At 42.5% G+C, this 17155-nt stretch overlaps 1 protein-coding gene across 1 annotated transcript in view; it reads left to right on the forward strand.

The window, feature by feature from the left end:
- LOC147707467 (collagen alpha-1(XIX) chain-like) overlaps positions 1-17155 on the forward strand; it is a 1668057-nt gene that overhangs the window by 529231 nt on the left and 1121671 nt on the right. Inside the window, exons 8-9 of the mRNA XM_086925649.1 lie at positions 4567-4692; positions 6652-6714. Coding sequence (XP_086781775.1) covers positions 4567-4692; positions 6652-6714 — 189 coding nt within the window. The remainder of the gene's footprint in view (positions 1-4566; positions 4693-6651; positions 6715-17155) is intronic.

The raw sequence follows: 17155 nt of genomic DNA on the forward strand, positions 1-17155 counted from the left end.
TTTACATATAAAACAAACTGAGACGTTCAATGAATGTTCAAAGGAAAAAAGTGTCTTTATAGTTAGGTGAAAATGGCAGTTAAATCTTTATATTTTAAACTCAAGAAAATTATGAAATGTACTTGTTATAGCTAACTGATGTAACAAATCCTCCACACCTTCTCCATGCACTGCTTATTATCTCACATACTACTTGACTCACAACATTGTCAATGACATTGATAATATCAATGTAGCATCTGAAATTACATTGTTGATGACAATACTGTGCATGATGAGGAAGCAAGTTAATGTTACTTTAGCTAAGTATGAATGGTGAATTTCACAGTTTTAAATGTAAAATTTTAACTGAAATTTTCATTTCATATAACATACCTTTAACCCTTTGCTTTCTCAGTGAATGTCTATCTATCTATCTATCTATCTATCTATGTATCTATCTATCTATCTATCTATCTATCTATCTATCTATCTATCTATCTATCTATCTATCTATATATATATATATATATATACATATATATATATATATATATCTGAACCGGCTTCCTACTACAGGAACGAAAAGAAAATACTGGCACAACGGAACCAGACACTGGCGCGAAGAACAAACTGCATTCTGGGTAATGCAGTCTGCAAGCAACATACTGCCAGTAGTGATTCCGCGTGCCAACCTGTCCAATTCCATATCACCACACACGGAACTCCTCGCTCTATCTCGCTCGGCGTTTGCCTGTATGCTGCCTTGCTGAAAGTCCTCCATTAAAGGATGTAAACTTCCTCGTGAGTTGGCGTCTTCCTTTTGGGGCAACTCTTACGTTGTAATTTCAGCGGCTTGCTCGGCCGCGGAGATGCCGATCTGCTATTCTAGCAGATCCTGCGCTTGGCAAACCCCGAGCGAGATGGAGCGAGGAGGTCCGTGTGGGGTGATATGGAATTGGACAGCTTTGGCAGGATGCTTGCCCCTTTCAAGCCCACTTAGGAAAATTTTATTTTCATTTTTGAACTGCACAGCAGCACTCACTTGAGTAAGAACAAAAGGAACTACAAGTACCATCATGCTTTGGCACACGCCCATTGGAGGCGGGTCTTGGGACAGTTATCAGAAGTTCCCCGGGCTGTTGCTGTTTGCACTTCATTATGCCCGTGAACAAGGACACATCGGTGTCTGAAACACACAGGACGGCTTTATCAATTTGGATTGGTACTGTATGCTGCCTTGCTGAAAGTCCTCCATTAAAGGATGTAAACTTCCCGGTGAGTTGGCGTCTTCATTTTGGGGCAACTCTTACGTTGTAATATATATATATATATATATCACCAAGTACTCCTTCCTAATTGTGCCTTTTCTGAACGCGCGAAGAACGAGCATGGGCCACTGAAGTCTTGTTGTACTGCAATGTTTATTCTCACTCCCAATCACATGCAGCATTCATTACACGTTTTGTCCCTCCCAGGGGACTTGATTACAGGATGCACTTTAAACCTCAACAGTTTTTTTATATACGGTTGACTTTTTTTTCATATATATCTCCAAGCCTCCAAAGCTTAAATATATATATATAGTATTTTGAGTGCTGTTAGTTGCCATCCCAGGAATCTTATCAACAGTATCCCGTACGGGGGGCTGTTGAGAGCTAGAAGAAACTGCAGCTCCAATGATACCTTCCAAAGAGAAGCTGAAATCATGCAAGAAAGATTTAAAGAGCGAGGATACTCACAAAAAACAGTAAAGGCAGCATATGAGAAAGTAAGCATAATCAACAGAGAAGACTTACTTGTTGAAAAGGGAGAGAGTGATAAGAATGAACCAATAAGATTTATCACTACCTTCAACAGTCAAACTAAAGAAGTGAGAAAGTGTATAAATAAATTCTGGCATGTACTGGGAACAGACACAACCATAAAAAACTGTATTGATGTCTATCCCAGTATTACTTACAGGCAATGTCCAGCGTTACAAGATATACTTTGTAATAGTAATTTGCGATACGAAAAGAAAAAAACATCTATTCAAGGCTTTTTCAAATGCTTCTCCTGCAAAGCGTGTAAATTCAGTAACAACTGTAAACAAATCTCACTTTCAGGAAACCAGAAACCATTTATCATTTCGAAGCATTTAAATTGTAAGACAGAGTTCTGTGTTTATGCTCTAATATGCCCTTGTAAGTTGGTGTATATTGGCAGCACCATAAAGCCAGTGAAACTACGCATATTGGAGCACATGCGAGCTGTTACCAATGACGATAAACAGTATCCAATCGCTCGCCATTTCCAAAAACACCATAAGGGAAATGTTAATTTGCTACAATATTGTGCCCTAGATTCAATTCCAGTATCTGAAAGGGGTGGAAATAGGGAACAAGAGTTGCGTAGGCTAGAGTCACGATTAATCATCAAATATGAAACTATGCAGCCTGGAGGGATCAATAAGGATGAGGAATTGGCGGTCCACCTAGGCTGAGAACTGCATTGTGTTTTATCATATTATATGAATGAAATTTTTCCGCCGTGTTGCTATTTCAGAGTTTGTTAAGACATGTTTTTAAAGTGGTATTTGACCAATTTTAATTGATTTGCACATTATTCACTTGTAGGAGACGGAGTGTTTTGCCCAGTATGAAGAAATTCTGAGCTGTGAAGTAACATTGAGTGAAACGAATTGTTTCAGCCCACTTGGGCGCAATTGCACAATCTACATATTTTTTCCATATTGACAGTTAAACTAAAAATGTGATTTATATGCCCACTTGGGCAGAATTTCACCAAAGTTTGTAAATAGTACACATTTCTGATAAAATATACGAATTGCATATTATTCAGAATTTATGCCCACTTGGGCTGTGAGACCCATAACAATTTTCCAATATCATGTGGAATTGAGATTATTAATATTTTTTTATCTCAAAAAGTGACACATGTACGCAAAACTGGTTATTAATGCATTAATCACATGTAGAATTAATCACTTTGTACTTATGTGAGCATTACAAGTATTGACTGTGGACGTTTTGTCTAAAAAATACTGTTCCAACATGGCGCTTCAGTACACAAGAGAGGGTAATGGGCTAAGTAAAATCCGTAGTCCTCTTTTTATTATTATTTTTGCACTATATCACCCAAACACTGTGCATTGAAAACTGACCCGTGACCAAGGAACCGGCTGGTTCCGAAACGCGTCGGGCAATGTTTGACACTGCTGCATAAAGAATAAAACTGCTTCACCAAAGGAATTGGGGCTCGGCGCCTTCTCTTACTCGAGGTGTAAGAATTTATTTGTTGGAATATATATATATATATATATACATATATATATTTTTTTTTCATTCAATGTGGTCTGCTCACAGGATCGCTCCACAGCGGGTGCTGGCGTTGGGCCAGACCAATGGCCAAAAAGACAATTTTTTGCACAAAGGACGCCGCACACAGCAACTTCTTTTTACAGGTTTATTTCAGTGCCCAGTCTAACATATATATATATTACCTACTGGCGGTCGCCAGTAGGTAGTTATAGCTAGGATTATTTTCAATGAAAAATCTCAACATTCTAACGTGAATAACTTTGGCGCCGGTTGAGGAATCTGCCTGACAATTTCCTCAAACTTGCCTCGTGGCGTTCCGGTCCTTCCCTGCAAGTTTAGGGGGGATTTGTCAAGCGTGGGACGAGATAAAAGGGGGGACCCAAAACGTGTTTTCCCCATGTTAATTTCCATAGGGCGGTCGACCTCACTTTTAGCCCGAACGGCTGAATGGATTTCCACCAAACTTGGCAAACTTGTAGGGACTGGTACCCCGATGTGCCTTTGCTATGTCTCAAGATATATGCTCCAGTGGTTTTTACGAAAATTAACTTTGAAAAAATATATATTGGGCTACATTGGGCTATATATATGTTAGAGCCCAAATGTAGCCCAATGTAGCCCAATGTAGCCCAAAGATGGCCACCAGAGACAAAAAAAACCAAATGTAGCCCAATGATGTCATTTGAGATGTCATCAGTGATGTCATGAGTGATGTCACTGACCATGTCATGAGTGATGTAATATGTGACGTCATCAGCAGTGCATTGCACGCGCAAGTTATAGTGAGTCCAACTAACTATAACGTGTGAATTTCAATGGTTTTATGCGAGTACAATTTCCACCTAACTATAACTGGTGTGAAACCTATGATTTTTTCAGTGAATATATATATACATATATGCCTATTGTAATATATAATATATTTATATCGATATTTATAAATATATACATGATAGGCATGTATTTGTGTATACTTATGTATGCACACGCACGTCTAGAATGTATATTAACAATATATATATGTAAATATACATACATATTCACATAAATACAGTCATGAATAAAATGTTAAGCAATTGTATAGGCTCATGTACTGACTCAAGATATCACAGCTTTAAAGTGAAAGTAGCTGGGAAATATTGTGCATGACATGGTGCGGTACAAAACAAGGTTTTTATTTGTGACACAAGATTTTTCAAAACTGGTATCGTTTATCGTTCATGCTGTATCACACTGTCTTAACCATTTGTACTTTTTTTTCTAGTGTCCACCAGATGAAAGCTTTAGAAGCACTGCATCATCGTCTGTGCCTGCTCTTGTAAACAAAATGTACGCCTACCTCTCTGCTGACCAGGAACCTAGAGAAAAATGTCAGTGCTTGCCAAACAAGGTAAGCAGGAGCCAAGACTTAGTCTCCCCTTTTAATATTACGCAGGAACTCAGTGAGGCTCACAGATTCTAAATTAACATTCCTCACGGTATTCTGCCTTAGGTACCAAATATAGTAAAGAAAGTTTTCATGAAGATTGTTGAAGCAATATCCATTAATTGCTCATGTCTCAAAATGCTCTTATCATGTGGCTGGTGAGTCTATGTTTGGCATGATAATGCTCCTGTCCTATTTGTCTACAAACCTCACTAATGCCATGCAAATGCATTATACTAATATAATATTTTGGAGCTTGCAATCCCTGTATGAAAAGCTACCGTTAATTTACTTATTTCAGTGCAGTTGAGACATCTCTAATCTACAATAAAGACTGACTTAGCTGATCAATCGTAATAAGTTATTACAGTTGAGTTCCTATGCCACTGTGCCTGCTACCAGAGAGAGAGCAGCCTGGGTGAAAGCCAGGTCACCGAGCATATTTAAAGCTTCAGTTCAAAGAAGTAAAACAGGGACTAGCTTTTTCTACATTTTGATATTTATTTTTTAAAAAGGAAAAGTGATCAGTGGAAAGGAGCTATTTATGATAACGTTTATTTTTTCCACGCAATAGGTCTTTACAGGAAAGCTCGAATCTCTGTTTGTACTCCATCTCAGACAATGCATTTCTTTAACCTGATTTACATTAAACTGATTCTAATATTTTTATCGAAAATTACTAGCTGCTATTCTGTGTATTTAATTTCGCAGTACAGATTCTGCTGTTATTCTACTGATTTGCAATAAACATTAAAGAGCAAAAGAATATTCACTCACTTCAGAGTTCAATCTATACTGATATTATAAAGAGAGAGTCCAAACCTTTGAGGCAGGTATCCTCAGGAACCACAGCACCAATCACAACACCCAATACAGCATTGGAAAGGACAGTTGCATCATATGGACTTAGGCTATACTGCTGCAAACCATACACATTAGAAGGGTAAAAGAACCCTAGGGGCAAAGTAGTCCCTTGTGGGCGTGGGCGTTCTGCTCGGGGCGTTGTGCTGGGGGCATACAGCGATGGGCGCGGCATTCCGACATTAAAACAGCATTCTGAAAAACAAAGCCTTCACACTACTTCCTTGTGGGTGTGTGCGTTCTGCTGGGGGCGTGGCCATACAGCGATGGGGAAGGCATTTGCACGGCCTTCGTGGAAAAACAATGCCTTCAAACTACTTCCTTGTGGGCGTGTGCGTCCTGCCGGGGGCAAGGCATTCGCGCGGCATTCGTGGAAAATGGTCCGGAAATCCTGGATGCGTTCCGGAGCCGCAACACACCATAACATATTGCTACGGTGCTCAGGCGGGGGCTGAGGTGAGTCAGCGTACCAGCGGTGCTCAGGCGGGGGCTGAGGAGAGTCAGCGTACCAGTGGTGCTCAGGCGGGGGCTGAGGAGAGTCAGCGTACCAGAGGGGATAAAAAAAAAACCAGGCTGCTCTTTCACACACGCGCAGCGTCGCATGCACGCTGTCACGCACTGAACTCGCAAGAGGCTGATGAGAGTCAGCGTAACAGCGGGGATGCCCGGACAACGTCGGGACGGGCTGCTAGTGTTCTTATGAAGGAACCCAGTCTTTGGCCTCATTACTCTCTATAGTCAGAGAACTCATTTGTAACTTGCAATATTATTATAATGTATTTATACCATTTATGCCAAATAACTCTAGTCTTAGCCTAAGCATAACATCTTATGAATGCAGTATAACAAACTGGTGAATAAGTCGTTGATAGGTTTTAATTGTACTATGATACCATAATATTTTCAGTTAGTCAAAACCTTGAGCTTTAAAACGTATGACTGCAAATTACTATTCTGAAAGTAGGTAGCATGATTCCTTTACGTGAAGGTATGCATAGGTGTATTCTAATGGGAGTAGGTACATAAATATGATTAAAATTCTCAATTGTCGGTGTTCCACAGGGAGATCCAGGAGTTCCAGGTCTGGCAGGTTTACCGGGGCTTAAAGGGGACATGGGAGACCAGGTAAGCCACAGTTTCACATGTGACAGTGTTTTTGCAGAAGGTTTATGATAAAAGAATGAATTGACAGTTGTTCCTCAAGCTCGGAACATAGTCACAATGTTTGCTGCAATGTTTGCTGCTAAATATTAGGAAGGCTGTGGTGTATTCTTCCTAGGATTGTCTGAAATTATAATGCCCTGTTTTTATTAAATGAGTAGCCTAATGTGGAGGCTGCTGTATATGTTTTTGAAGGACAAGTGGTCCTTCACTCGTTGTCTACAGATACATTCCTTGATTAGGAAAAATCCTGACTATGAATCTCTCTTTGCTTTATTGTGTTCTCATAACTGAAGAAGAAATACAGTTGTGAACTCTGAATAAAGGCAGTCTGTCTGAATCATTGTAGAATGGGGATTCTTTAAGGAGTTAAATCATTTTGACATTAGAGGGTCTTTATGACAGATGATCCTTCTGTGGATTGTGCCACCTGCTCACTTTTCCTATTGCGGCTTGTTCTGCGGTCCATTACAGGCCCGCAAAACAAGCCGCAAAAGAAAAAGGTGGTCATATTGTAATTGGGCTGTCGGACTGCCGACTCCTTATCAGACAGTCTCGAGCCCGAAACTATGGCGGCCGGACACTCATCCGACCACCATTGTAATGAGGCCCTTAGTGTCGGAGTTTTTAAATTCCTTACAATGAATATTTATTTAACTCCATTGTATATTGGTAGATAGAAGTATAACAAGCAATATCTAGGTTAACAAACCTTGACTCTAAAAGGCGCATGGGCAGCAACCTTGCAATGAATTTTCTTTTAAAGAAACCAATTCAGAGGGGCCATATATGCTCAAACATGCATTGTTACTTATGCGTGTGCATCCATCCTGATGCATAACGACCGCTGTTAATTTTCTTCCAAAACATAGAGGGCAACCATCTCATAACAGTAAAACAAAATTTTATATTTGTGAAAAGCAAGTGTGCAAGAAGAAGAGCAAGCTGTCAGGCAACACTTTGCAGCTCTCAGGCAGTTATAAAAAAACTAAAAACTAAAAAGTAACATGGAGTGTGGGATTCGCTGTCACATAGGGAGGGAGAAAGGTAACATCTGAGAGCAAGGGGAGTGCAAGAGAGCATAGGGAAAGTAGCGGAAAAAGCAAGTAGAGGAAGCAAGAAAACACTTAAACTTATTTATTTATTTAATTTTCCCTCGTCATTGTCTGTCAAAATCCTCCCCCGCCCGGCCCCACTGCCCCACACTCTTACCTGCAGGGGCCACGGCTGTCAATATTCAAACCTTGTAGAAATATATTTTCATTAACGCTATTCACCACTGACAGAAATTCGGCTACTGGATGTTAACTAAGTTCCTGGTTCATCTCAGTAGTTTGGATGAATGAAAAGCTTTAATAGAGGGTGAAGGATTCATTTTGGTGGTCAGATATGCAAAGGCCTACTACCTTCATCAGACGCATATTCTTTAGCATCTGTCAGTAAGCATCCTAAGCACGTCTTCTCTATGGTACAAGGTCAAGATGGAGTTAATTAAAGATTCATGGAAAATATTTTCTGGAAATGTATGTCTGAATGTTTGTGCCTTCAAAGACGAGGCTCAATAAAGTGATGACTGTACAAGTCAAGAGTATTGTATTTATGAAAGTGAATTTCAAGGTTTTACGTGTGCTCTCTCTTTCTCTCTTCTGCATTTATTTTCCACTCTCTAAAGTTTCATTAAAAATGACCGCTGTAAAGTACTGTTAGCTTTCGTTCTGATCTAGATTGTGTTTGTTTTGGACTCATATTTAGGATTCTCTGAGAATTGTAGTTAAACCTGGTTTTAACTGATACAAATCATACTGAATGGCAATGTTTATTCTTTGTAGTTTGTATATTTGATGAATCTTTATTAACAGGAAAAAGCATACTGTTACCTACAGTATAAAGGACACACTTAGTTTTATCGAATGATGAGCAAAATTGAACATTAATTATATGAAAATGGTATTGTAGAAAGATTACAGCACATTGCCCTGATGTGAAACATATATTTTATTACCGTCGTTTAGGGTTTGGTGCCAAACCTGAAGGCAAAATCCACAGAGCAATGTTGATTGTGCTGAGCTTCAACTCTCGATGTAGCATTTTGGAATGTAAAATGAGGCATAACCTGTTACAGTGGTGTGGCGGGGGGGGGGAGGCAGTCCGCCACAGGTGGCATGAGTTTTGGGTGCCGCAGATCCCCCGCTCTTCCTTGCGGCTGTCGCATGGTGGCAGACTCAGGCACTATCGCCACCCCTCTCTTTTTTGGTGTGTTTATTGTGTTACTGGTGTGTGTGTTGCGCAAACGCTTTGCAGGTTGCGGGGATAAGCCTGACTGTTCTGTGCCAAGCTATCAGAGGGTGAGCACAGGTTATCTTTGGTGTGTAACCTACTTGCCCTGACTAGAGTGGTGGGTTCTACCTGGCTTAGGTGCATACCTTAGGCAACCAGAAACCGAATTTCTATCATTTGTGGCAGCGTGAAGGATAGGATTTGCTTTTGCATGATACCACTGTGACTTATTGTCACAGTACACACATTGCATTCAGAACATTACATGTTTTTCTCCTTGTTCTCTCATTGGTAATTTCTATTGGTTACTCCTGTTTCATTGTCTTGCACTTGGGACTGTTGTTGCTTGGACCAGTATTTTTGTCTTGTCAAAATGAAGTCAACCTTTGACCTTAACAAAGTGGGGGTATTTCACAGTCGATGATTTAAAGGGTTTCTGCCAGCTGCGGCCCGTGGAGTGAGTTCCGTGGGGCAGAAAGGCAGGGCTGGGGGTTCTAAACACCGGAATATGGATAATGTGAGGTAAGAAAACAATTCAATAAATAAAACGAATTTTGGAGCGCGCCCTGCATCGCATTTTGAGATGCAGGGCGCGCTACGAAATTCATGTTATTTATTAAATTGTTTACTTACCTCACATTATCTATATTCCTGTGCTTTGCACCTCCCACCCTGCCCCTCCCCTGCCCCGCCTTTCTGCCCTAGGGAACTCCCTCCACGGGCCGCGGCTTGCTTCTGCATGCAATAGAATTTAGGCTTGAATGGGGAAGCCACGCATCTGAACATTAGCTATATCCTGCTTTTGTTTTTACAGGTATACTGGGAAAAAGTGCAAACAGGAAACCTAGAGGGTGGCCCTAGGGAGCACACTGAGACCAGTGAGGACTCTGAGGGGGAGGGTTCCCAATCTGCATCCCCAAGAGGCAGTGGCCCTGAGGTGTATGATGAAGGAGAAAATGACCGGGCAGGAATGTAAGTAGACAGAGAGGACACCATAGATAGGGAGTCCTTTGCTGGGTCTAGTGCCAGGAGCAGTTTCTCCAGAGGAGCTCAAGGATACACAGACTGAGAGGGACCTGAGTGGCTGTAGAGGAGAGAAGGCTAGAGGATGAAAGAGCCATGGACTCCGAGTCCAGCCACTCAAGTCACCCCCAAATAGAGCATAGTGAGTGCTTCAGTCATATTAGTCTCTGGGTCCTGCACATTGTGAGCGCTCCACTCTTCACCCTGCTATGGCCAGTGTGTGGTGAGCACGGGCTGAAGCTGCTGAGCAACAGAGTGCTCTCAATTACATTAAGTAGTTGTGGCAAGAGTTTCCTCTGGGCCCCTGCCCCGACAAGGGCCGCACGTGCAACCTGTCACGGGCCAGGGCCATACCTAGGTAAACCTTCCCCTGCCCGCAGCAATACTGCCGGCCCGAGGTGAACCCCCTTGCCAGGCCCCGGATATGAGTGAGTTTCAAGGAGATGAAGCCGCTCGGATGGTCTACAAAGGCGGTCCCCTCTCCCTAGCAGTAGCCTCGGCAGGATTTAGCCGGAGCTGAAGCACTGCAGGTGAACCCGCTGCCCCGCGCTCCTTCACAGGCAGCTCAACTTGAGTGAGGAACAGAATCCTGCAGGGTTGTTAGTCACAGCTTCACTGCACGGTCATGGGCAGCCGGCTTTGTGCTCAGTGAGTTAGAGACCCATCAAGGTCTCTGAATATGATTCTGCAGCGGGATTGTCCCTGCACACGGAATAGACTGGGAGAGGTCTCCCCGCAAAATAGGGTGATTGTGCAACCCTTACCCTTGTGTTGGTGTGTACCTTGTAGGGGCGCCTGGCTGCTGTGGTGGTAGCGGAACGGGGTGAAACGTCCAACAGAGGTCCAGATCCTGTTGAGGGAGTGTCACTGATACCGGAGCCCAGACGGTGCCTTCTGAACATATGGGAGCCTAATGACCTTACAAGTGTGGGACAAAGTTGAGCTACCCTGGGCATGATGGTGGTAAAAAGAAATATAGCGCAGAAATGGGGAGCCGTGGAGATGCCGACCCTAACACTGTGGAGTAAGGATATGGATGCAGCCATGGTGACTGAAAGGGCAGTATACCGTACTAGAAGGTGCTCAAAAAAGTGGGGAAAAGTATGGAGTGCATGGAACACATACAGGGGTGAGATTTGTGATCCTCTCTCAAACTCTGAAAACAGTGACACTGACTCGGAGGTGGATTGATAATCCAAGGAAACATCTCAATGGTAGAGATTCTGGCATTATAACAATAGAAATTGTGATGTATGATTGGGGATATGCGATATCTGCTGTTGGCTTTAAATTTAACATATTGCAATGTGAGCTCTCGATGTATTCTAAGATGTTTTATTTTGTTTACATAACTAAAATCAATAAAACTGTTTTTAAAAATAATGACATGAATCAGAAATACTGCACATATTATACAAATACTGAAATAGTACTTGTTATCCTAACAATGCAAGAATCAAAATGACATACATTATATCAGGACATGAAATGCAGCAGTTAGGTTAGGGAAAACACATACAGTTCATGAATACCATCATAAGCACATAAATGCTTTGCAGGCAAGGCAGACTGGTTTAGGAACAGCATATGAATAATCCATCTGGCCCTAAAAATGTAGGTCCCAGCACTTTTGCGCTCCTACCAATAGGGTTAAGGTGAATCCTTGTGGACCTAACAGAAACCTGGGTGTCTATGAGCCAAGAGTAGGGTGCTGATGCACCTGCAGGCCTACTTGACGTGCTACAGTCATTTGTAGGCTTTCCAAAATGCAGACAGTTTGTCAGCACAACAGGGGACCTCTGTCAAGATTTTACCTCATAGTACAGCACACAACCAAAGCACCAGTGCTGCAAGGTATGGGGAGGTGCCAAAACTCCCATATATAGTAAAATTCAGTGGGGAGAACTCTCTTGGTCCCCCACGTGCAGTATTACCTGTGCAGTTATCCGCAATTGCAGCCTTTCTGGTGAAGAAGGGCTGGGAACGAGGGTTTGGCACTGCTTCCCAAGGACTACAGAAGCTGGGGCGCCTCGGCCTCAATCAGGTGCTCAGTCATCAAGCGGCACCTAAGCGTTCTGAGGGGCCATCACATGATACCTGTCCGCTCAGACGCCATGGTGATATTGGCCTCATGAAGCACCACAACAGGAAACTCCTCTGGACCCCGTGTCGGCAATCTAGGTGTACCCTGAGAGAGGGCCCCAAAACAGTGCTAATGTTGGCAAGATCTTTGGCGTAGCCAAGAAAAGTAGGCCAAGAGCCTTGGAGGATGAGACCTCACTTTTCCCCAGTCCGTGATGCCGCGTTTAGCCCATGTCGGCACTGTGAGCCAGTAAGACGGGCTGATTTTGAGTTACACAGCTCGTCACACTGATCTTCAGAATGGAGAGAGGGGGTTGGCTTTAGGAAGGCTCGGCACACATGCTGATCAAAGAAATAAGCAATGCTCACCACATGCTGATGTAGCTATAAAAGGATGAGGAGTAGTGGATCCCAACTCCTCAGTTAGCACATGACTGCCAGACCCCCAGAAGGCAGGGTTCGTCGGCGGAGGGGCCTAAAAGCAATCGTTTCTTGTCCTGAGATTGTAGGAAAACAAGGGGCTAGCAAACATGCCATTGGAGAACACTGAGGCACAAAGGGCTAGCACAAGAGTCCAATTGCAGGGTGGCAGGCTCTCCAGCAGCCCAACAGCAACAGCCTACCACAGCACAGCAAATAGTCCAAATGGCAATTCCTCCTGTCAGCAGAGCAGTCCCCTGGCAATGTGCAGTTTGTAGAGGCAGCAGTGTCTGGTTTCAAGTTCCACGCAGTGTCTAAAATTATGGGGTCAAAACCTCTTTACTTATACTCATAAATGTCTTTGATGTAGGGGGTGACTTCACAAAATTCCGTAGAAGTGCAACAATCCCTTTCTACCCAGCCTTGGCTCCAGATTTCAGTAGGGGGTATATCAGCCCTTTGTGTGAGGACAGGACAGAATACAAATGTAAAGTGTGAATGTCCTCTTCCAGCCCAAAAAGACCATCAGTATGCAAATGAATGCAGATGTAACCCTGTCACACCCAGCCCTTCCTGTGTTGTGGCTGTAAAGTGTGCACCTAGGTGTAGATGCAGCTGCCACCCATGCCAAGACGTGGATTGGATTCAGGCTGGAGATCACAAAGAGTCATAAACACAGAGAAATGCCCACTTTCTAAAAGTTAAAAAACACGTGATGGACGGAGTGTTGAGTTATGTCAAACATTCTCCCCAGTACAGAGATCTGGGCCTAAATCCACCTTTTTTTGCTCCCCATGCCATTCCAGTTTAAACCCAGCAATATGCAAATCAGTCTTGACCCTGTTCCCCATAGGCATAGTCCAGCCCGAAATGTCATGCCAGGTTCTCCCTGGACTGGAAAGCAAGCATCCTAGGACCTGTTTCAGGGCTTCATCACCCATCAGGCACACTAGCTTGACTCCAGGTGCTTGGAGAGCACGGATCCACATCTTGGCAAACCTGTCCCTCTCGGGGTGACAAATGCAAAAAGAACAATTGATGAACAGAATGTTGAACAATGTCAAAACATTCACCCTAGTACAGAGATCTGTGCGTAAATCCATCCTTTGCTTCACATGCCATTCCAAATTAAACCCAGCCAATGCAAATCATTCTTAACCCTCATCCCTATGTGAACAGTCAGCCTGAAATGCAAGACCAGGTTCTCCCCGGACTGGAAAACAAGCATCTTAGAACCGGTTTCGGAGTTTCATCCCTCATCAGCCAGGCTAGCTTAACTTCAGTGGAATGGAGGTCACAGGACCCACGTCTCGGCATACCCGTCCCACTTGTCCCACTTTGTTCCTTTTGCTTTTGTCACCCTAAGTGGTAAGGGTATGCCCAGACGTGTGTTCCATGCTCACTGCTCCACTGGATTAAACCTAGCCTGGCTGATGAGGGGTAATGCCCTTAAACCGGTCCCAGGATGTTTGTTTCTGGTCCAGGGAGGACCTAGCTTGGCAGTTCAGACTGGGCTGTTCCCATGAGGAACAGGGTCAAGACTGATTTGCATATGGCTGGGTCCAAACTGGTGTCGTGTGGTGAGCAAAAGAACGGTGGATTAAAACCAGATCTGTGACTGGGGGTGAATGTTTGCATTGTTCAGTATTCCGTCTATCATTTGTTCCTTTCACTTTCTATAAGTGGCATTTCTAAAATAGTTATGTAAAATCCAGCAACACCATTAAGCAGATTTTATCACCATCATTCTAAACATACCAAACATGGCAACGCCAATCCTTTCAGGACAGGAATTAGCACTTAAGTACATTTAGGGGAATTCCTAAAGCTGGCCTATGAGAGGAGTAAGCCTCAAAAGCAGTGAGAAACAAAATTGGCTGCTTGTCACTACTAGTGACGGAAAGGCACATGTCCTATCTTTTACTTACACAGCCCCCAGCCCATAGGGCTACTTACGCTTACCTTAGGGGTGACCTATGTGTAATAAAACAGGAGTTTAAGGCTTGGCAAGTAGTTTTAAATGGCAAGTAAATGTGGCAGTAACATGCGCACACAGGCCCTGTAGTGGCAGGGTTGAGACAGTTTTGAAAGGCTTCTTCTTTGGCTTGCACAAGTAGCGCTGCAGGCCCAAAAGTAGGATTTAATTTACAGGCACTTTACAAGGGACTTACAAGTAAATCAATCATATCATGTATAGAGGAGAAAGCACTTGCCCTTTAGCACTGATTAGCAGTGGTACAGTGCCCATAGTCCTAAAGCCATAAAAAAGAAGGTCAGAAAAATAGGCGGAGGAGTTCAAAACGTTTGCCGATGCCCCGCAGAAAGGGCCAGGCCCAACACCGTCATTATAGCTCCGCCGAGAATACCACATAAGTATTATCACACTCAGAATTACTGAAAACATTGGTCTCAGTAACTAAAGGATGTGAAATCAGTGGTGCTGTAACAAGTTTTGCAGTGAGAGTTTTGCTATCAATGTTACATCACTAAAGTCATAGGTATTGTAAAACACCCAAGATCCTACACATAAAAAGTGTAGCAATGTATTCAGCAGGAGAGTGGTAATGGTGGTTAGCTGGTGGCGCATTTTAGAGCACACATTAGCAAATATATTACTTAAGTATTGTGCGGTAGCACACTTTGCAAACATATTTTCCATTGAAATGGCCACTACATTTCCACAGACAAAGTGTTATTGATAAAACTATACAGCACAAAAATGGTAATGTGTGGAAATTGGGTTTCAGCAAATGTTTATCAGTTGTCCATCATCAATTGTCTTAATTTGTTTGGATCCCAATAAAGTCTTTGCTTCCATCACACAATGGATGTACAAAAAACTTGTGCTTCATTCGTGCTTTTTTAAGTGCTAATATATTTTGAAATATTTGCAATGTTCCTTTACAGGTATTTATTTTTGTTTTGTGTCAGAAATGACATCCTGCAGCCTTTCCTCTCACACTCCCTGTACCCAAGCAAGATTGTCCCGTAGTTCATTTCAATAAATATCACTAACTTTGCACTCAGAGAAAGAAAAGTAAATAAAAATGTATGTATTAAAAGAATGAGTAGCAATTTGCCATAATAAATAACTTGGCCTTTTACCTCTGTCTTTGAATCATAGCAAACCAAACAAGATAAACTAAAGATTAAAAGGTATCTGTATTGCTCATTTACCTTCCCAACTACAGCATGGCTATTTTCGGGGTGTTGCAGCCCCTACACCCACCCGCACCACTACTTCCAGCAACAATGGTGGGAATACTGTGATATTCCGATTGAGACCCTGAGCTTTTCTTGAGGTATGAGGAATCAATGAAGGAATAGAGTTTCCTCACTAGATTTCTGCAGCTGTTCCTATGTTTGGCCAGTGTCCTACAGAGACATTTCACTGGATTTTTATCTTGTAAAGTGTCTGGATGGGAAATGGGAGCAATGCAGTTTTCTCACATATGTTGTAATCCCAATCGGCAAGTAACTCCAGTTAACAGCGGATAGCGCGTGACACAGCAGAAAAAGGGGTTTTGGCACAGTGTGTAATATTTAGACCTCATGCTGAATCATTTAAAAAATCTCTACTTGATAAAACTGAATTGTGGCCCATATCAACATCAGCTCCTCCGACGGATCAGATAGTTGACAGGGATTTGGCAAAAGATTCAGATGGATATCTCCCTCATGAGGACCTAGGACAAAGGGACTATTCTACAAACCACACTATATACAACTATATATATATGTCTCATTATTTACAATAATCAATAACGACAGACTCAGTTTCTCTATTACTTTGCTTTTACCTATTTTCTTTGAAAGCATATGGAATGGTGAAACCAAGGTACAATATCGAATTAGAACCATTACACAAAAGAACACAAATTCAGTAATTCGCAATAACATCTAATTTAAGGAGCATGAGTTGAGTGGATAGTGTAAGAGACAAACAGTGCTTAATTTGTAAAATATGAAGTGCAGGTGCTCAAATGTTTTGGGGAGGCCACACCCACTTCCCTCGGCTCTACCAACTTCCACCAGTGGCTCCACCCACTTACTCTAGTTGCTCCAATCACATCCTAAATTGGCACTGCTGACTACTTGGGAGGTAATTTTCTTCTCTGGATTATGGCCCAGGAGACTCAGGCTACTCCTTGCACCTTTACTCTTCATCACGTCTTCACACTTTTTTTTTGCAGATTATTTTAGCGGTTTACATGAGCACCAGTTAATTTACCTAGGGCACATTCATTTGCTTGATAGGCACCGGCTGATGACAGGATTTGCCAAGAATCACAGGCTTTTGAGCCAAAACTCGAAGCTGGACCTGGTTCCCCCATTCCAAAGGGTGCAGCTGTGACTATTATGCCACATCCTCTTAACCTGACATGGAATCAGACATTTTTCTGTGTTTCCCATCATAACATTAATTACTGTTTTTGAGTGCAAATTTTAGGCCAGTGACGCATTGCAATCCTAAGTCCGATAGATGCGAAAAAGCAGAGCCAACTTTTCAGGGTCAATAAAGATATTTTTGCTGCATGAGCTTCTGCTGATGTTAAGCTTTTAAACATTTTTAGTGACATGATTCATCTTCAGAAAGATTCTG

This window comes from Lissotriton vulgaris, chromosome 6 (genome assembly GCF_964263255.1).
Source record: "Lissotriton vulgaris chromosome 6, aLisVul1.2, whole genome shotgun sequence".
Taxonomy (NCBI): domain Eukaryota; kingdom Metazoa; phylum Chordata; class Amphibia; order Caudata; family Salamandridae; genus Lissotriton; species Lissotriton vulgaris.